At 42.6% G+C, this 27,173-nt stretch overlaps 1 protein-coding gene across 1 annotated transcript in view; it reads left to right on the forward strand.

The window, feature by feature from the left end:
* The window catches only part of GRM5 (glutamate metabotropic receptor 5), a 616,792-nt gene that overhangs the window by 530,165 nt on the left and 59,454 nt on the right, over nt 1-27,173 (forward strand). Inside the window, exon 7 of the mRNA XM_052662217.1 lies at nt 15,021-15,960. Within this exon, the coding sequence (XP_052518177.1) occupies nt 15,021-15,960 (940 nt within the window). The remainder of the gene's footprint in view (nt 1-15,020; nt 15,961-27,173) is intronic.

The raw sequence follows: 27,173 nt of genomic DNA on the forward strand, positions 1-27,173 counted from the left end.
GATTCTACCCTTGCCCTGACCTAAAGCCGCTTTCTCAATAACCTAGGCAAAGATACCTTTTTAAAAAGTAAGCCAGATCATGTTAGTCCATGGTCCAAGAATACACACTAGTTCTCCCTCATTCAAAGTCACACTTATGTTCTATAAGACCTGGCCCTTTGTTATGAATCTGGACTACTTTCCCTTTCACTTAATCTCTCTCTGTCCCCCGATACACTGGTCCTTTTGTTCTTCTGTTAAATATCTGGAAGCTCTTATCCCAGGGTCTCTACCTAGAATGCTCCACCCTAGACACCCATACTGCTGTTACAAGTCCTTGCTCACATGTCTACCTTGACCAACTTGCTTAGGACTACCAGTTGTCCCTCTTTAGCCTCTTCCACCTCTTATTTTCCCCACTTCACACATAACCTTTTATTCTATTCTGTTGCTAATGTGTTCATTTATTTTTGCTGATCACATATTGTCAGTCTCCCCAATTAGAATACAAGCTAAAGAGTGGGGGTGGGGGTTGCATGTTTTGTCCCCTTGGGAAAAACAGGCTTCTAGAACACAAAGAAAGAAAGAAAGAAGAAAGTGAAGTCACTCAGTCGTATCCGACTCTTGGCGACCCCATGGACTGTAGCCTACACCAGGCTCCTCTGTCCATGGTATTTTCCAGGCAATAGTACTGGAGTGGATTGCCATTTCCTTCTCCAGGGGATCTTCCCAACCCAGGGATCGAACCCAAGTCTCCCACACTGTAGACAGATGCTTTACCGTCTGAGCCACCAGGAAAGTCCTTCTAGAACACAGCAGACACTCAATAAATGTTTGCTAAGAAATGAATTACAGAATAGAAGAAAGGCAACAAATCCCCATGTATTGCGTGCCTGTCATCCACTATAATAGGAACTTCATGTTCTGTCCCCAATCCTCCTTATACTGAAAGGTCTTATCCAGAAAAGTTGGAATCACTGTCTCCATTTTACAGAAAACTGAGTTGAAAATGTAAAATATCCATACTTGTGATCACACAGTAAGTAGCAGGAGTAAGGCTAAAGCCTTAGTGTGAAAGTCTTCCTTGAAAACTCATGTTTTTATCCTTCATAATCAGAAGCTACAGGCAACAACACAAATGGCCATTAGTTGCTGGATTTTCTCTAAAGGAATCTCTAAAATGCTGTGAAAAATTTTGTGCAGTGGTCTTTTTCAAATAAATGAATTTGATGAAGTTGTTTCAGTCACTACTGAAAAGAACATTTTTTCAGTGAGGTGCCAGGGCTCGTATATTGATAAATTATAAAATGGCTCCTTACTATTCTCATTTCTCAGTAACTTATAAATTTATGTATCCCACCAGATCAGTCAAAAAGATGGTATCCTTATAAATGTAAATACCATTTCCTTCATCAGGACAAATAAATGCTAAAATGCCCTCTCTCAATGGACCTTCTCAAAACAGGTCCTCAAAGAGAACATAAACCACTTTGCATCTTGCCAGAAACTGAGCAATGAAGAATTGCTCTTCACAATGATAAATTTGTGGTCTGGCTAAAAACAATGTCATCATGGTCAAAAACCACTCTGATATAACCAGACTGAAGGAAATACTGTGGTTTCATTGATTTCAGCTTTTGATAAATATAGCTTACCCGAAATAAATTCTCATGTTCCCTCCCCCACCCCCGGGAACATAAAACATTATAACACAGTGCCTACCGCTACATTATCTAACCCACTTGGAAAATGCTTCATAAAGCACTGGTGTGTTACATGAGTAATATGAAGTAGATAAATGTCTCCTATCTTGCCACCTCTTAGAAAATCACTTTGAGTGAAAAATTCAGAGATCGTATGTGCTGCCTTGTACTTACAAGCAACTTAAGACAATACAATACCATTTACTTGGGTTCTGTATTTATAAACCGGCTAGAAAGATAAAACAGGCCTGGCTTTTCCCCAGAAAAACTTAGCACAATCCAATAAAACACACAGGCAATTTAGCAGATGTTGACTCAGTATTGTTTTATGTATATACATCTCTTTCCTCCCTTTTTCACACTTGATAATTATTACACCACTGTTCAAGTCACGTGTTATTTTATATGGTCCTCACTTTAATCCTTGAGATGTAGGCAGGAAGGCATTATTATCTTCCCTCCTAAAGCTTTTACTGATTTCCCACCTGAACTCTCAGTAGTAATTCCCAGAAATATTATAATTCTCTCATGACATTCTATCACTGTGCCGTAGAGGGCTTCCTCTGTATATGTGACTTGTAATTTTGGCTGTTTCCTCTACATTTCCTCTTTTTCTCTCCCCTCTTTTCTCTTCTCCTCCTCTGGTTCCTTTTCAAATGCTCCTCAATTATAATCCTACTACCTCGGTTTCCTTGATTGAAAATGCTTGAAACAACGGGGCCCACTTCACAGAAGGTTGTGGATCGTAAAGAAGAAATTAGTGTACAGTGCTCAGGGTGGTGCCCAGCAGAGCACAGAGCCTGAGCACCGGACCAGCACACTATTTTAAAGGAATAAACAATTGCCTTTGTATAAACACAGTGGAGAGTCAGGACCTTGGGCAGAACAGGCATTCAATAATGTGAACTGAACCAAGAGGGGAGTGTAACACACTAGATTTGCTCAGTGAACAATATTCAGTGCACTTTCACATGGGGGCTTTGTTTCTCATATTTTCATTTTATAATAAACATGAGCATTGTTGTTACTTAAATATATACCAGTAGCTTACCTGAGGAATCCTTATAATATACACCTGAGGAATCCTTATAATATGATAATACTTAAAATTCAGAAACTGGCATTCTGAGGAGGAGAATCATGAAGTAAAAATCCATGGCAGGGTATGCACTGAATTTTTGCAGCCAATCTTAGGAAAGGTAATGTAAACCCAAGCCCTAGAACAGTCTGGTATATCTCAAAGGAAAAAAAAAATTAAAAAAATCAAGACATGGAAATATAGGAGTACCTAGAGAATGGTGGAAATACAGTGGAAATACAGTCAAACCTAGAGAGTGGCAGCAAGAATTCTGAGTCACAAAATCTGAAACCCTTTGAACATTTGGATAGAAGAAAAATCACAGGAGGAAAAGGCTTTTTACTATCTATGCAGATTATTTGTAAAAAGTTAAAAAAAAAAAAAAAAAAAGACTGACTGAAAGCAGAGGAAAGGGAGCCTGAAAAGAGAGTCTGGCAGGCCAGAAAATTAACAGAAATAAATAGAAATTAATTGTAAAACACTCATTATAGCTCAAATCATGTCTGTAAAATTCCATTCATTATCTCTTGGTTTAACATTGATGACTTCAATGTTTTATTCCAGTAAAATACAAAAACAGTCTCAAGTGTTTTATTTTCTCAGTCCTGAGTAATTGCTTCACTGGGCTTTTCAGGCAATCAGTCTTAAATTTCTCATATGCAGACTTTTCTACAAGGGTTTCCTATATTAAAATCTTCATTAGGAAAGGGAGGTTTGTGTTATTTCCATTTGTTGTATAAAAAAACGGAGACGCAGATGAGCGGAGGAAGACCCCCATAACCACAGGAAGTATGTGCAGCGCGAGCCGGAAGTGAAGTGTGTGTGTCGGGAGTCCTCAGCTGGTCTCCCTGCCTTTGGCAGAATCATTCATTTGTTCAACCTGTTTAACGGCCTGCTGTGCGCTGGCTACCGTGCCTGGCACAGCAGAGCAAAACGCAGTCTCCTGCTGCTCAGTCTCTCCACCTACTGCATGGAACGGACTGACAAGCGCACTATGAGCATCATAGTTGTGCTATCACGTGCGAAGAAAGTGTGCAAGAGACATGACAGGCAGGAGGAGCTGTTTGACCACACGGAGGAACCTGTCGCTCCAGGAATCAGAAAAGCCATGCTCAAAGAAGAGCTGGAAAATGAAAGAGTAATGAGTCAGCTAGTGAGGGAGACAGGAAAGGCAAAGTTGGAGCCAAGCATCCCAGCCAGCACATTTTATTATTACTTAAGTTCATATGCTGTGTGTTCCCTCTCTTATACATCTGCAGTATGATCAGAAGTCATATTTGCAAAGCTGTTCCCTACCAACGTGCATCTGTGATAATCCCCCCGTCTCAGCACTCTGCAGAACTATCACATCATTCTTTATTAACTGTGAAATAAATCTTTGCATACAATTTCAAATTCCCCTATAAAATAAACCAGCAAAAAATAATAAAAACTATAGCCCTGAGTTGCCATTTCTCTGAGGGAATTTTATTTAAGGGAATCTAAAACAAAAAATACGTCCTAAACCTTGAAGGGCATGAAATAGGCTGGATCCAGTGACAAATGGGTAGCTGGGAGTCCCCTGTGTTAGCCATGTCCTAACAACAGTTCTCGTCCCCATGTGCTATGGGTACTGGGCGCACATTCAGAAAAAAACGTCCACGCTAGAAAACTTTAGGGACACAAAAGGACTAATTTACTAATCTGTGTCTAGCTAGCAACGCTCGGGACAACATATAAGCCAGGATGAGAACCTTGCTGGAGACTCTGAACCAATGAGATTTCTCAGATGGGAGCATGCATTTATATCAGGATAACAAATATCAATGTCTCAGATGGTAAAGAAATTACCTGCAATGCAGGAGACCTGGGCTCCATCCCTGGGTCTGGAAGACCCCTTGGAGAAGGGAATGGCAACCCACTCCAGTATTCTTGCCTGAAGAATCCCATGGACAGAGGAGCCTGAGGGGCTGCAGACCATGGGGTTGCAAAGAGTTAAACATGACTGAGTGACTAACTCTACTACTAACAAACATCAAATATCTATGTCACCATTAACCCATGGCAGACACTGCTGACAATTCATGATTCTCCTTCCTACTAATTAACCTCAGGGGCCCTTTGAAAGGAACACTTTGATCAGTCTGGCTCCCCTGATGTAACATAAGCTTCTCTGGTGGCTCAGATGGTAAAGAATCTGCCTGCAGTGCAGGAGACTTGGGTTTGATCCCTGGGTTGGAAGATTCCCCTGGAGAAGGGAATAGCTAAGTCAATCAGTTAATCAAGCAATAAAAACTTTCACAGGGTTTTAATCTCAGCACCAAGCCAGATTAAACCTCATTTTGTCTCTCTGTAAAATAGAGTTAATGATGCTTACCTGACTTGTTTATTATGAAAATTACCTAAAATATCTAGGATAACACCTAACATTTAGTAGGCATTCAATAAATGTTGGTTTCTCCTTTTTTTAATGCTGGCATAAACAAGAATAAAGTGGCTTCCCATTGAATGACTGCCCATAAAACCTAACATTTTGAATAGAGACTAAATTTTTATTTGAAGGAGTGTTCATGGTATGCTTTGTTTCATGCTAAGGGAAAGGGGAAATCAACCAACTCTCGAATATGCTTTTCCTGAAGAGGACCTGGGGGCTTTTGCTCTGGCCTAGAGTAAAAAATGTTGCAATTAACAACAGCCTTTTGGGGAACAGTGTATCTGAACTTTACAGTAAATGATACTTGTTAAAGAATGACTTCTGTGACTGCCACCCTCTTTCTTCTACTCATAATTCCCAGATCCAATGAATTACTCAGAATTAATCAGCCAAGCACAAATATTGATCACTGCCAAGTCAGTATCAGGAACATTTCTAATGTGAGACACGTCACACCACTAGGCAGAAGGAAGCCTCTTAGGTGTTTACTTAGTTTAGAATCCTTAGTTTAGAATCCTTAGTTTAGAATTTCTCTGGTTTAGAATCCTGACTCTAAGATTCAAGTGTAAAACAGCAAATTTAAATTTCTTTCTACAACAATACATAACAGTTCTGTAACTTGGAACGTCCTAAAGGCAACAAAAAGGTTAGCTGAAAATGACTTATCTACATACTACGATGATAATTACATACTTTGATTATATAGTCAGTGTGTCAGTTCAGTCAGTCAGTTCAGTCGCTCAGTCGTGTCCGACTCTCTGCGACCCCATGAACCGCAGCACGCCAGGCCTCCCTGTCCACCACCAGCTCCCGGAGTTCACTCAGACTCACATCCATCGAGTCCGTGATGCCATCCAGCCATCTCATCCTCTGTCGTCCCCTCTTCCTCCTGCCCCCGATCCCTCCCAGCATCACAGTCTTTTCCAGTGAGTCAACTCTTCGCATGAGGTGGCCAAAGTATTGAAGTTTCAGCTTCAGCATCATTCCCTCCAAAGAACACCCAGGGCTGATCTCCTTCAGAATGGACTGGTTGGACCTCCTTGCAGTCCAAGGGACTCTCAAGAGTCTTCTCCAACACCACAGTTCAAAAGCATCAATTCTTCGGCGCTCAGCTTTCTTCACCGTCCAGCTCTCACATCCATACATGACCACTGGAGTAGGCACTGTATATTAATTTGTAAATTCTATGCTAACCATATGAGTGAAGCACTGTGCTCAGTACAGGGTTCCATTTGTGAGCACAAGAGGCAAAGTCATCTCTGACATCAGGGTGCTTAGAGTAAAGTAGAGGAGCTGCTGCTGCTGCTAAGTCACTTCAGTCGTGTGCGACTCTGTGCGACCCCATAGATGGCAGCCCACCAGGCTCCCCCGTCCCTGCAGATAGACCTAAACAATATGGCCTCTCTCTCACGCCCCCTCACACATGCATATATATGCACACAAAACAAACTGTATTTACAGTAATACAAAGAAAAATATGATATCTAAATAGAACATGGGCTTCCCAGGTGGCTCAGTGGTAAAGACTCTGTCTGCCAATGCAGGAGACATGGGTTTGATCCTTGGGTCAAGAAGATCCCCTGGAGAAGGAAATGACAACCTTCTCCAGTATTCTGGCCTGGACACACCCATGGACAGAGGAGCCTGGCAGGCTCCAGTCCATGGGGTTGCAAAGACCTGGACACAACTTAGCAACTAAACAACAATAAATATAACACAGTCACACACACCACTTCCAATTCTTCTCAAATATGTAAGCAGAAAAACTTCAGCTTAGGCCAAGTGATGAGAAGATATTAAATGATCAGGGTTATGAACAAGGCAGAAAGAATTCTGAGTCTGCATCATGCTGTGATCTCAAGCCAGCACCCGAGAGACCCAAATCCAGACACGTAAAGAAGGAAGCAAAGGCAGACCCGTGGTCTGTTGGTGGAACCAACTGAGAGCATGCGTGACGGTGTTGGTTCCAGGCAGCCCCTCCCACTCTGGGCACGTCTGTTGTTCATGTGCCAAAGGAGAGTCCCATAAGAGCCCCACATGAGCTTTGTATACCTGAAATGCCCTGACAGCAAAGGACACACAATCTGACTCTCAGATATTCTCAGTAGCATCTTCCTTTCCCCCAAAATCATACAGGAAGTGTGGAGCTCAGTAAGGAGTCCCTGCCAAGTCAACGTACAGACCATCAGGCACGTGTTCTAGGGTCTTTGACTCCTCGTTCATTCTGCCTGAACAGACTTGGAAGAGGGTTTGAAACCCCAACAGTCTAGGAACTATGAACTACAGGAATGTTAACCCTGTAAGACTGATACCCAAACAGCAAGCGTGAGTAGCAATTACTGCTAAGCAGTCATATTGTTTTTAGGTGTCCAGGAAATCAGTGAGCCATCCATCTCTCATCAGATGTATGGGCAGCACACAAGGGGAATCACAGGATAATGTGCATAACACAGTGTTGGCACCTCACTATCCCTTTAAAAAAAAAAAAAAAAAACTTGTATTTTCTGCTGGAGAAGGTAAAGAGAAAAGGGAACTCTCCTACATTGTTGGTGGGAATGTAAACTGGTACAGCCACTATGGAGAACAGTATGGAGGTTCCTTATAAAACCAAAAATAGAGTTACCAAATGATCCCTATAATCCCATGCCTCAGTATCTATCTGGGGAAAACACTAATTCAAAAAGATGCATGAAGCCATGTTCACAGCAGCACTATACACAACAGCCAAGACACGGGAGTGACCTAAACGTCCACTGACAGGTGCGTGGATAAAAGCAGACATGACACAGATGCACACATATATATGGGCATATATACGTACATATGTATCGTGGAATATTATTCAGCCATAAAAATAAAATAATGCCACTTGCTGCAACAGGGATGGACCCAGAGATTATCATGCTAAGTGAAGTATGTCAGAGAAAAGCAAACATCATATGATATCACTTATATTTGGAATCTTAAAAATAATGATACAAATGCACTTATTTTCAAAACACAAACAGACCCATTGACATAGAAAACAAACTTATAGTTACCGAAGGGGAAAGGGGGTGGGGAGGGATAAACTAGGATTTAGGGGTTAGCAGATACAAACTACTATACATGAAACAGATACACAAGGTGCTGTGTACAGCACAAGGAACTATATTCAGTATCTTGTAATAAACTGTAATGGTCAAGAAAAAACTCTTGTTATCTCCAATATATGTCACTGTATGCTACGAAAGGATGGATTAAACTAGAGAATCACAGAATACAGATCAGGCATGAAAGTGGGGGCAGGGGGGAAAGTGAGAAATGGAGACCTTTCTAAATAAATGTCATCAGAAAACAGGCCTTGATTTTGTAATTTATGCCTCCTGTGGTTTTCAGAAAGGAAATACTTGTGCATCTCCTGAGAAACTCTAATATGCTTGTTAGGAGGGAACTTCACTGATATGATCAAGATTCTTTAATCTAAAATATGAAAGCATATGCTAAACTGATTAAATTTATAATAAAATATAAAGTACACATTCCATACATTCTTTGTTAACTTCTACATACCCTTCTAGTCGTGACTTACCAGTACACTGAGTACTGCCAGTAATTTACCATTATACTAAGAATGAAACAGGGATTAAAATAAAAAAGAAAGAAAACCATTAATGGAGAAAAGGCCCAGTAATTCACAGAAGCATATAAGGAAGAGATTTAGGAAGAATAACAGGGCGTTCAGATGTTTGTAAACCAATGCAAAGTGGGGACAGTAATCAATGAAAATCTAAACATAATAATGTTAACAGTATCTCAAGATTCTGAGATTGGATAGAACATGTCCCATGACAGGAATACAGCAATGGAAGGATACCACCCCTTGCTCAAAGGAATTAGCTGTAATCGTAGGGAAAGCAGGGGGCTTCCCAAGTGGCGCTAGAGATAAAGAACCCACCTGCCAATGCAGGAGACCTAAGAGACGAAGTTTCAATCCCTGGGTCGGGAGGATCCCCTGGAGGAGGAAATGGCAACCCACTCCAGTTTTCTTGCCTGGAGAATCCCATGGACAGAGGAGCCTGGCGGGCTGCAGTCCATGGGGTGCAGAGTTGGGCACAACTGAAGCAACTGAGCCCAAGCTTCAACAAACAGGTACATATGAGAGCAGCGTGCCACTGGGAAAGAGACCTGGGAAACTGAAGCTCAAACAGCTGTGCAAGCTCTTTGGGTAAGGATTTAAGAAGGAAAAAGAAAAAAAAAATTAAACTGTTTTTAGAGGAGGGGTGTGGTGGGTCATCCAGGGAACCACTTTCCTTTGGCCTCTGACATCCTTCCTTCCTTCTCGCTGATCTAGCTTATGTCTTCCCTGGCGTGTCATCTTCCGCTGCCATTCCTTGAGGTCAGTGTCACAGCAGACGTGTAGGCTCCTCAGAATTCTAAATCTATATCCATGAGTTTCCTTGTTGATTTCATTCATTTCCATGTCTCTAATTTCTACTCACAGGTGATGCCTAAAGCTATACCTTCCACCCTGAGATCTCTCCTAAGCTTCTGCTTCTGTCTGCTCCACTGGTCATAAACATTTCAAATACAACATGTCCAAACTGGGACTAGATGTCATTCCTATAAACGGTGGTCCTTTTCTTCCAACAGCCCTCTTCTCAGTTAATAGCACTGCCATTGGCTTGGTTGGAAGCCTCTATCCTGACTCTGCTCTCTATCTACCTCATCATTTATTTCAGTACTAGCCCTGAAATATCTTTACCAGCTGAATGTTCTCAGGACAGTGGCTTTTAGTTCTCGCCCTATCACCCCTTGACAGTCCTATTGTGATAGCTTTCTAACCATTTACTTCTCCTCTAGTCTCCACCTGCCATCCAGACCTCCTGAATTTCCAATCTATCTTCCCGCTCCTACTAGTCCTGTCCTTGAGACACTACAGTTCATGGGAAGCCTTAGGTAGGGTTACGGATTTGTCATATAAGACATTCACATACCGGGTGAGAAGTCAGCTTGATGACCTCTACGGCTGGGCTGCCAACCCAGGGCCGGTTGTACAGTCATTGAACTTTGTTGTTGTTGTTCAGTCGCTCAGTTGTGCCTCATTCTTTGTGACGCCATGGGCTGCAGCACGCCAGGCTTCCCTGTCCTTCACTCTCTCCCAGAGTTTGCTCAGTTTCATGTCCATTGAGTTGGTGTTGCGATCCAACCATCTCATTCTCTGTTGCCCCCTTCTTCTGCCCTCAATCTTTCCTAGCATGAGGATCTTTCCCAATGAGTCAGCTCTTCACATCAGATGGCCAAAGTATTGGAGCTTCAGGTTCAGCATCACTCCTTCCAGTGAATATTCAGGGTTGATCTCCTTTAGGACTGACTGGTTGGATCTCCTTGCAGTCCAAGGGACTCTCAAGAGTCTTCTCCAACACCACAATCCGAAAGCATCAATTCTTCAGTGCTCAGCCTTCTTTATGATCCAACTCTCACATCCATTATTGAGCCCTCTTATTAAACAAAAAATCCTTTGTCCCACCCCTTATGTACTGATTCAAAATCTCTTGAGTTTAGACTCTTGAGTTGTATTTTTCTAGACTCTCCCAGTGACTGTGATGCACATTCATTTTTGGAAACTCTAAGATCTTATCCAATTATAAGATTCAGTGATTATAACACTCTAATCAGAATCCAATTTGCTATTCCAAAAGAATAGCTTCAAAAGTATTTTGTGCAATGGCAGCATCATTAAACTCAACATAAAGTCTTTGGAGTGGTTCATGTCAAATGAAAAAAAAAAACACTCATTTGAGTGTATAAATTCTGACAAGTTTGCAAAAATAGTCACCATATAAGAGGCATCCCTTATACACATTTCTTCCAACACATATCTAGTGGAGCTTTCTTTAGGTTCACACATGATGTTAATAGGTTGCACATGAAAAGTTCAAGAATATATTTGACACAAAAATAGTGGTGAGTCTTATCATATAGAAAGCACTTAGTAATTAGTGTGCTAATTACATTTATACAAAAACAGTTAAGATTCAGCAAAACAGTATGGGCTAACAAAAAGAAGTGTCTAGGGAAAGCCCTCCTTGTTGTTTTATCGCTAAGTCACATCCAGCTCTTTGCAAGTCCATGGACTATAGCCCACTAGGTCCTGGGTCCACGGGGTTTCTGAGGCAAGAATATTGGAGTGCACTGCTGGAGATCTTCCCAAACCAGGGACTGAACCTGCATCTCCCTCCTTGGCAGGTGGAGTCTACCACTGAGCCATCAGGGAAATATATATATATATATATGTAAATATCTATATAAATATAGATATAGTGATTCTCTTTAGCTAATGAAGGGCTTCCTGCTTCATGCACCACATAATATCTTTCCTCTATAAGTACATTACTATAGTCGTTTAATAGCTCAGAACCTAGTAGGGTAAATAGACTCCTAGAGAATTAACTACAGAACATAATAACTTTCACTGTCATATCACTATTATAAACTGCTATGGAAGAATAATGATAGAAATGATTGGTCGCTATTTTTTTGTTGTAAAATAGTCTCTATGAGGAACAAATTTGGAAATATGAACCTTAACCCTATGGTATACTAAAGTCTCAGAAGCTGAATTCCTACATACAAACAGCATATGTGAACATGGTTGCCTAAACTATGGACACAGGTATAGTCATTAGCAGGCATCCCTGGTGGCTCAGGTGGTAAAGAATCTGCTTTCAATTCAGGAGACCCAGGTTCAATCTCTGGGTCGGAAGATCCCCTGGAGAAGGGAATGGCCCATTCCAATATTCTTGCCTGGAGAATTCCACAGACAGAAGAGCCTGACAGGCTACAGTCCATGGGGTAACAAAGAGTCAGACACAACTGAGCGACTAACACACATTCATCAGCAATGAGATATGCATTTATTTATAATTCTATACACTATATAAACTGTCGTATTTGCTCTGGGCTATCCACATACACACTTTTTAAAGTTAAAAGCACAGGTGTTTTAAATAAGCATATATTTTCCCACAGAAACAATTTTGTAAAGTGTGCTGGGGATCCTAAGCTAACTCACAAATCCTATTAAGCCCATAATCAATCTTATTATAAACTAATAGCACTATTTGAAACCTAAGATCTTGAAGAAAGAGACTGGCAAGTCAGAAATAAGGGAAAGGAAAAAGAATGTTTCCATTCCTTTTTACAACAGAGCTGCCCTTAAACATATCTTGAAAGAACCACACACTTCTTTGTCACTATCAGGGAGAAAGAAATTTCCCTCTGCCCTTCTAGGTTCTTCTGGCTAGTCTAAGAATTAAATTGACACAAGACAACAAGAAGAGAAATCGAAGAGCTTAATAACCTGTCAACAGGGGAGAGACTCAGGAAAAATGAGGAACTCACCAACATGCCAAAGTCCTTACCTTAAATACCATCGTCAGTTAAAGACAAAAGATGTTAAGGGTGGTGACAGTCAGCAAGGCGAGAAAAAGCACAGCAGTAAGGGGAACAAAGGTCATTATGCAGGTTTAAGTCTTTGCCTTCTCCACCAATCAGAATTTCTAGTGATACTGGTCATCCTCCTCTTCTATACAGTGAGGGAGTTCCCCTTACAAAGAGAGATTTCCCTGATAAATGCAAACATTTCTGACAAAAAGGCAACTCCTCCTATTTGGTTTTCAGAGTTTTTTCCTTTGTCTGCTGTTCCTTAGAAAATAACCAGTTTAAAATACTTAATATGTCAAAGAGACATATTTTGGGGTAGCAAATTCTGCTCCCCTATACCATCATCACATACTGTTTTTGCTGCTTCCCTTAGCTCCAATTAACCATTGACATTCAGTCACTTACCACAACACCTTGACCATGAGATGTAGGAAGTCACACCTGTATCAGTTAGGATCTGGTCTGGCTGCACTGCTGTTGTTCAGTCACTTAGTCGTGTCTGACTCTTTTATGACCGCATGGACTGTAGCCCACCAGGCTCCTCTGGCCTTGGGATTTCCCAGGCAAGATTACTGGACTGGGTTGCCATGTCCTTCTCCATTGGCTGCATATATCAGGGAAATAAAAGTAGTTTACACAAGATAAATATGACATACGTCATCCACAGCTAGTCAGTGGTTCCATGGTTAACAGGGACTCGGACTCCCTGTATTTTTCTCTTCCAAATCCCAAAACATGTTTTCCGACTTTAATGTTACCTCAGAGTCTAAGATAACCACTGGAGCTCCAGCCATCACGTGTATAGTCCAGTCAACAGAAGGAGAAAGCAGGGAAAGGCACAAAAGGTACTTTCCAATATGAGCCACTTTCCTTTAAGGAGTTCTCTACTTACATCTTTCTGGCTAAAACCTAGTCATATGGCACATCTGACTGCAAAGGCTGCTGGCAAATGCGGCATTTTAGTTGTATCCTTTATCCCCTCAAATGAAACTGGAGATACGTTGCTGAGGGAGAAGGGGAGCATGGATATCTGCAGGCCATTAGTAATCTCTGCTACATTGCTGAATTGTCTAATGCTCCAGATGACTTAACTCCTCTCTTGCTGCTGCTTAGCCACTTCAGTCATCTCCGACTTTCTGCAACCCCATGGACTATAGCCCAGCAGGCTCCTCTGTCCATGGGATTCTCCAGGCAAGAATATTGGAGTGGGTTGCCATGCTCTCCTCCAGGGGATCTTCCCAAACCAGGGATCAAACCCCGGTCTCCTGAACTGCAGGCAGATTCTTCACCACTGAGCCATCAGGGAAAACCAACTCCTCTCCTGCTCACTCAATAAAGATATCTCAATTCTGTTTTAAAAATCTAATTGACAGGAATGAGCCTTCTAGAGCAATGGTTCTCAACTCTGGCTGCATACTTAGAAGCCCTTGGAGTGCCTTTTAAAAATCCTGATGCCCAGGCCAGTGAAATCAGAAACTCTGGCGTAAAACCTAAGCCACGGTATTCTTAAAAAATACCTAAGTGATTACAGTGTGTAGTCAAGCTTGAGAATCACTGTCCTAAAGACATTTTAAAAGAAGGCACATAACCCAAATGTTGCCACATCGCTGTGTGTTTTGTGGTAGAGTCAAAGACAGCATAGATGGATCCAATGTTGGTCATCCTGGATGCCTTTACCTTTCACATACCATCTCATCCATGTAAACAGTCTGTATCATTTCAAATAGTTCTCAAATCTCTCTACACCTTTATCTCATCCAAAATCCACAGAGAAATCCAAAGAATGTTTAAAACACACACACACAAATCTGACCACCTCATTCCTCTACTCTGCATAGATCCCTCCAATGACTTCCCATCAATCTAAGACTCTTTGCCTGGCAAGATCCCCTCCTGCCTACATCCCAGGCTTATCTTGGGCCACATTACTGTATGTGATCTCCTCCCATGCCCCAAAGCTCTTTCTGTACAATTGATTTATTTGCCAAACCAACCAAACCCACAAACGAAGCTAAACCTCAGTGCTTGCATTTGCTCATTCCTGTGGAAGGAGGCTTCATTACCCGCAGATGGAGTCAAGATCCTTGCTGTGTGTCAACATGGCCCTTATCCCACCTGTGAGTCTTTAAAAGTGCCCCCCCTTCCCCACCACGTTTGTTTGTTTAAGGGCAAGGAATACATTCTTTATCATTTTGTTTTCAGAACCCAGAACAGCTCCTATCACAGAGTATACATTTCATAATCTAAAGATAAATATTTGATGACTGAATATCTGCGGAAAGGACTAGTATGGGATACTGAAGTTCAAAGGGTCGACTGGAGACCAACTGAGAGAGTCACAAGCATCTGCCTGTACCTTAGCACAGGTGACCCACATCCACATTTCTTCCCTCTTCTTCAGTGTGTGTCTGTGTCTCTGCAGGTTGTGACTTGATCCCAGTGCAGTATCTCCGCTGGGGTGACCCCGAGCCCATCGCAGCCGTGGTGTTTGCCTGCCTTGGCCTGCTGGCCACCCTGTTTGTCACCGCGATCTTCATCATCTACCGAGATACGCCAGTAGTCAAGTCCTCCAGCAGGGAGCTCTGCTACATTATCCTTGCTGGCATCTGCCTGGGCTACTTGTGCACCTTCTGCCTCATTGCGAAGCCCAGACAGATTTACTGCTACCTGCAAAGAATAGGCATTGGTCTCTCCCCAGCCATGAGCTACTCGGCTCTGGTCACCAAGACCAATCGCATTGCCCGGATCCTGGCTGGGAGCAAGAAGAAGATCTGTACCAAAAAGCCCCGATTCATGAGTGCCTGTGCCCAGCTGGTGATCGCGTTCATCCTCATATGCATTCAGCTGGGCATCATCGTCGCCCTGTTTATCATGGAGCCTCCGGATATAATGCATGACTACCCGAGCATTCGAGAGGTCTACCTGATCTGCAACACGACCAACCTGGGGGTCGTCACCCCTCTGGGGTACAACGGACTGCTGATCCTGAGCTGCACCTTCTACGCCTTCAAGACCAGAAACGTTCCGGCGAACTTTAACGAGGCCAAGTACATCGCCTTCACGATGTACACCACCTGCATCATTTGGCTGGCCTTTGTGCCCATCTACTTCGGCAGCAACTACAAGATCATCACCATGTGCTTCTCCGTCAGCCTCAGCGCCACGGTGGCGCTCGGCTGCATGTTCGTGCCCAAGGTGTACATCATCCTGGCCAAACCCGAGAGGAACGTGCGCAGCGCCTTCACCACATCCACCGTGGTGCGCATGCACGTGGGCGACGGCAAGTCCTCCTCGGCCGCCAGCAGGTCCAGCAGCCTGGTCAACCTGTGGAAGAGGAGGGGCTCCTCTGGGGAAACCCTAAGGTAAAGCTTGTTGGGCGTGTGGGGGATGTAGCGGGGGCGCGGGCGTGCCTGACCCCTGTGGCCGAAGCAGTGGCCTTTGTTTCCCGGGGCTTTTACGTGGAAAACAGCTGAGGAACTAAAACTAGGGGAGGCGGGGTGCTGGCTAAGGGTTTTGGACATCGGCCTTGAATGGTTTTCGTGGAAAGAATTGGATATATACCTATAAGTGGATATGGGACCTAGTGACTCAGCCTAAGCCTAGAAACTTAGAAGTTGAGATAAAGGAAAAAAAAAAAAAAAAAAGACTTGGGGCAAAGAGAAGTGAGGTCAGAAGGACTGGGAGGGCACAGCTAAGTCACTAAGGCAAGGCAAGGTGTCTGGGTCCTGAGGGGGACAGAGACCCACTGTGGACCAAACTCTGACTCAGTAGAATGGAGCAGAAAGGAGCGCAGAGAGCAGAGCACCAACAGCCTTACCCGTCTGCACTCACACGGCTCTGACTCTTTCTCGAGCCCAGACAAACCCTGTGCCACAGAAATGCAAGAATGTAGAATTGGTCTTTTCATTCTTAAGGGGCAACATGAACTCCTGGGACATGTCTAAGGAGCTGAAAGGGGCAGAACAACAGAGTGGTTTTGCCTATAATCAGCCTTAACAAGCAGCCAGTTCCCCACGCTCCCTGCTATCCCACCCCACCCACCAAGGTCAGTGTCCCAGCGAACAGTTTTTAGGCAACCGCCATCAGAAAAGAATCTGAAGCCAACACCCAAGGCCGCCCCCCGACCCTTCCCCCCCATATGAGGGGCTAAAGCGCTTCAAAAGGCAATGAGATCATCTTAGTGGCCTGAGAACCATTTTGGAGGTGTCAAAAAGGCTACATAGACTGTTACTGGGAATAACATTTAAGAATGCATCTCAAAAGAACCAGTCAGAATACCATCCGCTAACTCTTACAGAGATTTGAGAATTTTCCGAAAATCTGGATAGACAAGTGGGAGAGAAATACTTTTCAAACGGAAGATAAATAGCTAAACACGAATCCTTGAACAATTCTCTTACCCCATCATTCAGCCAGCATGAAAAGTCCCACTTTCCAGTCAGCCCTAATTCATCAAAGCCTGAATGACGGGTGATGGTAAAGGTACTGTGTCTGCTGAGGACTAAAACAGATTTCACAAAATGCTTAGCGTTTATCCACACGGCCCAACTCATTTGCATTGTTACCTTGCCTCCCTGCCTCTTTCAATTCCTTCTGATTCCTGTATGCCTCTCATCTCTTTCCATGTATACTGTGAAAGGTATTCAACTAACTTGTAAGCCTTGGTAAAAAATAACCTCTTCTACTTCTTCAATAAATCCTGGAAATGCCATGGTCTATACAGAAGACCTTCCATATATCTAACTGCAGGCATACTTTCTGTCTACCTTCCTGACTCCACTCTCAAACATTCTTTTTCTGCAACTCTGCATGATCAGCCTTTTATTTTGTCTAAGAAAATTTATTTTTCCAACCTTTCATTTTATCAGCCTTTCTTTAAACTCTCTCTTTAAATATAATCTTCCAGGGCATCCTGACAGATAAAAGAAATGGGTTGCTAGAGGGAATGTTGTGAGTCTGTACCTAAGTATCCCAAAACTCACCAGGGTAGGCTGCTTAGGGAGAGGATGCAGCAATGGTGAAGAGCACCAACCCTGAAGCCAGCTTGTCCTGAGTTTGAACACTAGCACTGCCATTTCTTCTCTCTGAGCCTTAGTTTCTTCCTCTGCCATATTGAGATCCAATCGCCTACCTCACAGGATCGTCAAAAGTGAAAGAAATAGTGTGTGCAAAGGCCAGGCAAACAGTAGACATGTTAGTGGAGGTAGCGGAGTGCAGAGCTGGGCAGCATGGAATTGAACAGCAGCAGCATCACTCACCAGCTGTATGACCAACCATAGGCAAGTCACGTGACCTCTCTATACCTCGATTCCTCCTCTGATGAATGAAACACATATTACATATAGTGGTTATAAGACTAAAGGAGTAAATATACATAAGTGCTTGCCACACAGTATGTACCAGGGACAGAGGAGCCTGGTGGGCTACAGTCCATGGGGTCACGAAGAGTCGGACACGACTTGGTGACTAAACGACAACAGCAAGTACTACTGAAGAGTTTTCTATTATTCAATTCAGTCGCTGCTCAGTCCTGTCTGACTCTTTGCAACCCCATGGACTGCAGCACGCCAGGCTTCCCTGTCCCTCACCAACTCCCAGAGCTTACTCAAACGCATGTCCATCAAGTTGGTGATGTCATCCAACCATCTCATCCTCTGTCATCCCCTTCTCCTCCCACCTTCAACCTTTTCCAGCATCAGAGTCTTTTCCAATGAGTCAGTCTTCCCATCAGGTGGCCAAAGTATTAGAGTTTCAGATTCAGCATCAATCCTTCCAATGAATATTCGGGACTGATTTCTTTTAGGATGGACTGGTTGGATCTCCTTGCAGTCCAAGGGCCTCTCAAGAGTCTTCTCCAACACCACAGTTCAAAAGCATTCAATTCTTCAGTGCTCAGCTTTCTTTATAGCCCAACTCTCACATCCATACATGACTACTGGAAAAACCATAGCTTTGACTAGACGGACCTTTGTTGGCAAAGTAATGTCTTTGCTTTTTAATATACTGTCTAGGTTGGTTACAGCTTTTCTTCCAAGGAGCAAGAGTTTTTTAATTTCATGGCTGCAATCACCATCTGCAGCGATTTTGGAGCCCCCCAGAATAAAGTCCCTCACTGTTTCCATTGTTTCCCCATCTATTTGCCATGAAATGATGGGACCGGATGCCATGATCTTAGTTTCTTGAATGTTGAGTTTTAAGCCAGCTCTTCACTCTCCTCTTTCACTTTCATCCAGAGGCTCTTGACTTCTTTGCTTTCTGCCATAAGGGTGGTGTCATCTGCGTATCTGAGGTTATTGATATTTCTCCCAGCAATCTTTATTCCAGCTTGTGCTTCATCCAGCCCAGCGTTTCACATGATGTATTTTGCATATAAGTTAAATAAGCAGCATGACAATATACAGCCCTGACGTACTCCTTTCCCAATTTGGAACCAGTCTGTTGATCCATGTCTGGTTATAACTGTTGCTTCTTGACCTGCATAAAGATTTCTCAGGAGGCAGGTAAGGTGGTCTGGTTTTTCCATCCCTTGAAGAATTTTCCAGTTTGTTGTGATCTACACAGTCAAAGGCTTTGGCATAATCAATAGAGCAGAAATAGATGTTTTTCTGGAATTCTCTTGCTTTTTCTATGATCCAACGGATGTTGGCAATTTGATCTCTGGTTACTCTGCCTTTTCTAAATCCAGCTTTTGGAAGTTCTTGGTTCACATACTGTTGAAGCCTGGCTTGGAGAATTTTGAGCACTACTTTACTGGTGTGTACTAACTTAACAACTGTCCATCTTTTTCCACACCTGAAAGTGTCTATGTCGGGTATGCAAGAAGGACGATCTTAATAACAAAGAGAGCATCATAAAAGGCAGGACAGACCTATAGATATATTGATTATATAGCCTGGGCCGGCTCGAGGATCTGTGTTTTCACCTTGTCCAGCTGTATGCCTGACTAAAGAGCACAGCCTTTGCAGGGTAAGCGTGGGGCTGGAGGCCTTGTCTGCCTTGTCCATCACTGTGCCTCTAGTGCCTAGAAGTACAGAGAAGGGTGCCTGACACATAGATGACACTCAGGAATCATTCGTTGGTATGTCTGGTGAATGAATGGATTGGAGAAGGTAGTAATGTGGTAGTTTTTTTTGGCTTGTCTTCAAGTGTGCACACTACTGCCCCCTAGTGGTTCTTTCATAAGCTCAAGCTTGCAGTGATCTGTATTAAAGATACTGTCTGCACTCACTCCTGGGGTCATCAGTTTCTGCTCAAGACTGGGATCATTAATCCCATCCACAGATCTCATGTTTTGCTATAATTCTAACATTCCTCTAGTAACATTAAATTACTGTTTTCAACTATCTCATTTCTAATGGCAACATAAGCAACAAAATCCACTGATAATGCTAATGCATGCATGCATGCTAAATTGCTTCAGTCGTATCTGACTCTTGCGGCCCCATGGATTGTAGCCTGCCAGGCTCCTCTGTCTGTGGGATTTTGCACGCAAGAATACTGGAGTGGGTTGCCTTGCCCTCCTCTAGGGGATCTGCCCCACCCAAGGATCAAACCTACATCTCTTTCTTCTCCTGCATTGGCAGACAGGTTCTTTACCATGGCGCCACCTAGGAAGTCCATACAAAATAGGAATTCTCAAGATTTGGGGCAGTATTTTAACTTTTTTCCCCTATGGGGTCATGTAGTTATTAATGATTAGATTTTGCAGTTAGTACATCTGGGTATTAGAAAATCAAAGAAGTTACAGAGGGAACTTTGGCTACTGTTGGCCTTTCTGTATGCAGTCTTGGCAAATTCTGGTCTATGTGATTATAGCGGAGATAGGCTACACTCTGATTATATAGAAACTTCTTTCTGCTATTAACCAAGATATTCGGGCTGGAACCTGCTTTTGACATAAAGAAGACGAAAGGCCAGAGAAAGCTAGCATACCTTTGCATCACATATATTCCACAGCAGCTCCCCGTTTTGAAGCTATAATTCTAAAAAATAAATTAGATCCAAATTAAAATTCTTCTTATAGCACTTCCCTAGTGGCTCAGTGGTAAAGCATCCACCTGCTAATGCAGGGACATGGGTACCATCCCTGGGTCGGGAAAATCCCCTGGAGAAGGGAATGGCTACCCACTCCAGTATTCTTGCCTGGGAAATCCCATGGACAGAGGAGACTGGTGGGCTGCAGTCCATGGCGTCATAAAGAGTTGGACACGACTTAGCAACAAAACAACAAAAATTCCTCTATACCTCCCATGAGCCCTCGAACGAAGTATTCCTTCTCTGTGGTCCAAAATCAAGAAGTTCAGAACACTGTAGACATAACTGCTTGTGTATGGATTTCTGTCTCCTTTTATAGTTTTCTAGAGACCACTGTATATCACTTTACCTGTCACACTGGGGCTTATTTAAAGGCAAACAAGTGGACTTGGGTGCTCCAAATATTTTCACATTTTAGTCTGAATTACCTTCATTAGTTGCGCTTCTCAGGTTTGCATCCTGTAATATGCCAATGGGCCCACTACTGGGATCTAAAGTGAGCTTAACGGTGTAACCTAAGTCTGTGGATGTCAGTCTCTGGGGAGAAGCTACCATGCCTGCCTGGCTCTGCTCCCCTCCATGCAATGTGTGAAGAGGCAAGCTGCCGTAAACCCACACTGGCTGCCGTAAATCTGCACTGGCTGCCATAAACCCACACTGGCTGCTGTAAAGCTGCACTGGGTGCGGGCCCTCTCTCTGAAAAGGCTTATATATGTCTCTTCCACATCTCATGGCAGAGGGTGAGGGCTCTGTTTTAAAAGAGGACACTGGCTGCCTAATTTAAAATGAGAAACATTAATAACTTCTGAGGTTATAGTGACTACATTTCCAAAGGTTAGTCCATCCTCTGTGTGAATTTGAACAAGGTACTTGAGTCTGCTTCCTCTCCTGTGAAATGGTATTACAGTGCTGTGAGGAGTGGCCGAATTCATACATATTAAATGCTTCCTAGGAACACAAGGAAAGCACTCAATAGATGGTAGATAAATCTTTTAGAAGAGTGTTCAGCTGCAAGTAAACTTGCTTTTCAGAGACTTATATGACTTGTTTGCTTTTCATTTCTACGTGTTACTAAAAGTATGCATAGACTGTTCCTAGCATTCCTCCAGCGCTCACCTATGCCAGAGCCAACTTCCTCAGGCCTCTTACTGATGTATGTGCAAGAGCTCCATGCATGGCACCCCCTTACGAGGGAAAGCAGTATTCTTGTAAGAGTCCACTAAGAATTGCCTTTAGGTGTTACTGGCCCAGACTGTCTCATATAATAGGTACCCCTAGATGCAAGACAGTGTAAGAAAGCATGTGTTTCGTTTAGTTTTCACATCTTCTATTATGGAAACTGAAAGGGAGGGAGGAGGTGTCAGGTGCTTGTTGGATACGCAAAGAGCCTTAGCTCTTTGGCTTTGGAGCAGAGCGTTTCCCACAATGTATTCTCTGGTAAGCTAGTGTCACAAACCGTTCCTTGCCATGGAGAGCAGCAGCACTTAACCAGTTTAGCAGTAGTAATACTCATGGGCTTCCCAGGTGGCTCAGTAGTAAAGAGTCCTCCTGCCAATGCAGGAGATGTGGGTTCAATCCCTGGGTCAGGAAGACCCCTTGCAGAAGAAAATGGCAATGCACTCCAGTATTTTTGCCTGGGAAATCCCATTGACAGAGGAGCCTGGCAAGCTATATCCATGGGGTCACAAAAGTCAGAAGTGACTTAGCATGCACACACACACACACACACACACACACAGAAAGAGAGTAATACTAATAGAATTGTCTAGCGGTCACAGAATACTTTGGCCACCTGATGCAAAGAGCTGACTCACTGGAAAAGACCCTGATGCTGGGAAAGATTTGAAGGCAGGAAGAAAAGGGGGCAAAAGAGGATGAGATGGTTGAATCATTGACTCAATGGACATGAGTGTGAGCAAACTCCAGGAGACGGTGAAAGACGGGGAAGTCTGGCGTGCTGCAATCTATGGGGTAGCAAAGAGTCAGACACAACTGAGTGATTGAGCAACAACAACACAAAATGTTTAATTAATTATGGCAATAATTATTCCCATTTTTCAAATGAAGGGTTTGAGGTCCAGAGTGGGTAGAACACTTGCCCATAGTCTCATGACTAGTAAGTTATGGAGCAGCTTTTTACTCAGGCCTTAGCTCTTTGGCTTTGGAGCAGAGCATTTCCCACAATGTATTCTTTGGTAAGCTAGTGTCACAAACCGTTCCTTGGGAAAAAAAAAAGTTATTTGGTCAAATAAGCTTGAAAAAACTCTATTACTGGCGATAAACACTGAGAAGCCTTGCAGTGTGTACACCAATCATTCATTTGTGAATTCTTTTCCAACTCTTCCCAAGCTCGCTGAACATAACACTATTTTTTCAAGTAACTCTCCTAACATTCTGGAGAGTTGATACTACAGGCAGAGTTCTCTTTGGAAACCATCACCATAGCCAAAAAAGAAGAAACAGTTCAGGGGGCCTGAAGAATAGTTCCTGTCTTCAGTGAGAAGGAGGCTAGAAAGAGCCAATTCCACCTCTGATCATGGAGAGACTCACTTTTGTTCTCTGAGCACCAAAGGGAAGCACAGAGCCTAATTCTAACAGATCGAAAAGTTTCCTGAGAAGTTAAATAGGCTCATCCTAGAGCACAAAAAACGAAAGTGCCTGGAGTCAGTCATTCAGTTCACTGAAATAGCAAGGGGAGATTTTTATTTAAAAGAGAATGAGTCACTACAGATTTTATATATATATATAGAAATGTATTATTTGTGCTGTCAATGTATAGAGGTCCCTGTGATTAACATTTTGGTTCTAGACCCTAATTTTCCAGCATGACATGGTGAGTGTCAAATCACTGTCAGGAAGATAACGCCATGCTTCTGTTTAGGGCCTTCACTTCAGCTGCAAATTGACAAATGAACACAAAGCCAGTTCTGACCTAAATAAAGCGTTGAATTTGATGAGTCTAAAGTTCTAGCCCTTCAACAGTCAGAAATGCCAGGGTCATGGGGCTGAGGTTGTGAGAAGCAGCGGGCCTTTTGTGGCTAAATGAATGACAGAGGCCTAGAGCCCTGGATGATAAATTTTCTCAGAAGGTAAAACCCTCCCCCAGGGATTCTAGTCAGGTGGCAGAGACATTTAGCATTGTCTCCACCTTAATTTTAGAAACTATCATTTGCCACTTTTGTTTTAATTAACTAATTAACTTTGGTCTAATTAACATTGTCGTGAAGGCCCACTTTAGGCTAGTTTCTAAAGCAACTGTCTAAGCCCTTTCACATTCATCGCCCGAATTACAATCTGCCCGGAAAATTGGCTCTCTTGTGTGAATTCCAATATATCCAACTATTAGAGCTTTGAAGATTTCCAATTGCTTAGATTTCATTAAGTAGTGATTTGTCTTGATAAAGTGATTTGCATGCTAATTGTCCCTCTCTAGAATTGTCTGCCTCTTCCTTCTCTCTCTCCAGATCTTTTTTATCTTCCAAGGCCCAGGTTCCTCAATGAAACTCTATGAGATTAAACTACCTCTTAGACTTTCCCTCATCTGGACTCAGAACATTTAGCATGCATTCCTCATGCCTTCTTCATTTATTATTTATTCACAAGCAATTACTGAGAACTGAGGATTGCCAGGCACTGTGCTAGGTCCTGGGGATCTGAGGGTTATTTTGTGTATGTACACAATAGTTTCACAACATAGCTAATGAGATATTAAAAGTATCTGGATTAACATATATACATTATATGAAACAGCAGCCCACTCCAGTACTCTTGCCTGGAGAATCCCATGGATGGAGGAGCCTAGTGGGCTACAGTCCATGGGGTCACAAAGAGTCGGACATGACTGAGCGCCTTCACTTTCACTTTCACTTTCACTTTCACTATATAAGACAGATAACCAACAAGTAGCTCCTGTATAGCACAGGGAACTCTACTCAATATTTTGTAATAACCAACAACAGAAAAGAATCTGAAAAGGAACACACACATATATATTTTTAAGAGGTACATGTGTGTGTACTAAGTTGCTCAGGTGGACTCTTTGTGACCCCATGGACTGTAGACCACCAGGATTTTCTGTTCATGGTATTTCCCAGGCAAAGATATTTGAATGAGTTGCTATTTCCTCCTCCCGGGGATCTTCCCAACTCAGGGGTCAAACCCACCTCTCTTATGTCTCCTGCACTGGTAGGGAGATTCTTTACCACTAGTGTCACCTGGGAGCCCTGGGCAAATGTAATTCAGGTGACTATTATATCTACTACTGTGGGCAAGAATCCCTTAGAAGAAATGGTGTAGCTCTCATAGTCAACAGAAGAGCCTGAAATGCAGTAATTGGGAGCGATCTCAAAAATGACAGATGAAATTGGTGCATTTCCAAGGCAAATTATTCAACATCACAGTAATCCAAGTCTATGCCCCAACCACTAATGCTGAAGAAGCTAAATTGAACAGTTCTATGAAGACCTACAAGGCCTTCTAGAACTAACACCAAAAGAGATGTCCTTTCCATCTTAGGGGACTGGAATGCGAAAGTAGGAAGTCAATAGATATGTGGAGTAGCTGGCAAGTTTTGCCTTGGAGTACAAAATGAAGCAGGTAAAGACTAACAGAATTTTGCCAAGAGAATGCACTGGTCCTAGAAAACAGCCTCTTTCAACAACACAAGAGAAGACTCTACACATGGACATCATGAGACAGACAACACCAAAATCAGATTGATTATATTCTCTGCAGCCGAAGACTGAGAAGCTCTATAGAGTCAGCAAAAACAAGACCTGGAGTTGACTGTTGCTCAGATCATGAACTCTGTACTGCAAAATTCAGACTTAAATTGAAGAAAATAGGGAAAGGCATTCATGTATGATATAAATCAAATCTGCTATGATTATATAGTGGAAGTAACAAATAGTTGCAAGGGATTAGATCTGATAGACAAAGTGCCTGAAGAACTAAGGATGGAGATCTATAACATTGTACAGGAGGTGGTTACCAGAATCATTTAAAAGAAAAAGAAATGCGAGAAGGCAAAATGGTTGTCAGAGGAGACCTTACAAACAGCTGAAAAAAAAAAAAAAGAGATGCAAAAGGCAAAGAAGAAAGGGGAAAATATATCCAACTGAATGCAGAGTTCCAAAGAATAGCAAGGAGAGTTAAGAAAGCCTTCTTAGGGGAACAATACAAATAAATAAGAGGAAAACAATAAAATGGGAAAGACCAGAGATTTCTTCAAGAAAATTGGAGATGCCAAGGAACTATTTCATGCAAAGATGGGGATAATAAAGGACAGAAAGACCAAGAACCTAACAGAAGCAGAAGAGATTAAGAAGAGGTGGAAAGAATAAACAGAAAAACGTATTCTTTTTAAGAAAAAAAAGAAAGGTCTTAATGACATGGATAACCACAATGGTGTGGTCACTCACCTAGAGTCAATATCCTGGAGTGTGAAGCCAAGTGAGCCTTAGGAAGCATTACTAAAAACAAAGCTAGTCGAAGTGATGGAATTCCAGCTGAGCTATTTTAAATCCTAAAAAATGATGCTGTTAAAGTGTTGCACTCAATATGTCAGCAAATATGGAAAACTCAGCAGTGGCCACAGGACTGGAAAAGGGCAGTTTTCATTCCAATTCCAAAGAAGGGCAATGCCAAAGAATGTTAAGACTACTGCACAATTGCACTCATATCACATGCTAGAAAGGTAATACTCAAAATCCTTCAAGCTAGGCTTCAATTGTATGTGAACCAAGAACTTTCTGATGTATGAGCTGGATTTTAGAAAAGGCAGAGGAACAAGAGATCAAATTGCCAACATCCGCTGGATCATATAAAAAGCAAGGGAATTCCAGAATAATATCTACTTCTGCTTCATTGACTACATTAAAGCCTTTGACTGTGTGGATCACAACAAACTGTGGAAAATTCTTCAAGAGATGGGAATACCAGACCACCTTATCTGCCTCCTGAGAAACCTGTATATAGGTCAAGAAACAACAGTTAGAACCAGACATGGAACAATGGACAGGTTCAAAATTGGGAAAGGAGGACTTCAAGGCTATATATTGTCACCCTGCCTATTTAACTTCTATGCAGGTACATCATGTGAAATGCCAGGCTAGATGAATCCCAAGCTGGAATCAAGATTGCCAGGAGAAATAGCAATAACCTCAGAAATGCAGATGATACTACCCTAATGGCAGAAAGCAAAGAGGAACAAAAGAGATTCTTGATGAGGGTGAGGAGAGTGAAAAAGCTGGCTTAAAATTCAACATTCAAAAAACTAAGACCATGACATCCTGTCCCATCACTTGATGAAAATAGAAGGGGAAAAAAGGGTAACAATGGCAGACTTTATTTTCTTTGGCTTCAGAATCACTGTGGATGATGACTGCAGCCATGAAATTAAAAGAAAAGCTATGACAAACCTAGATAGCATATTAGAAAGCATATATCACTTTCCCGACAAAGATCTGTCTAGTCAAAACTATGGTTTTTCCAGTAGTCAAGTATGGATGTGAGAGTGGACTATAAAGAAAGCTGAGTGCCA

This window comes from Budorcas taxicolor, chromosome 25 (assembly GCF_023091745.1).
Source record: "Budorcas taxicolor isolate Tak-1 chromosome 25, Takin1.1, whole genome shotgun sequence".
Taxonomy (NCBI): Eukaryota; Metazoa; Chordata; class Mammalia; order Artiodactyla; family Bovidae; genus Budorcas; species Budorcas taxicolor.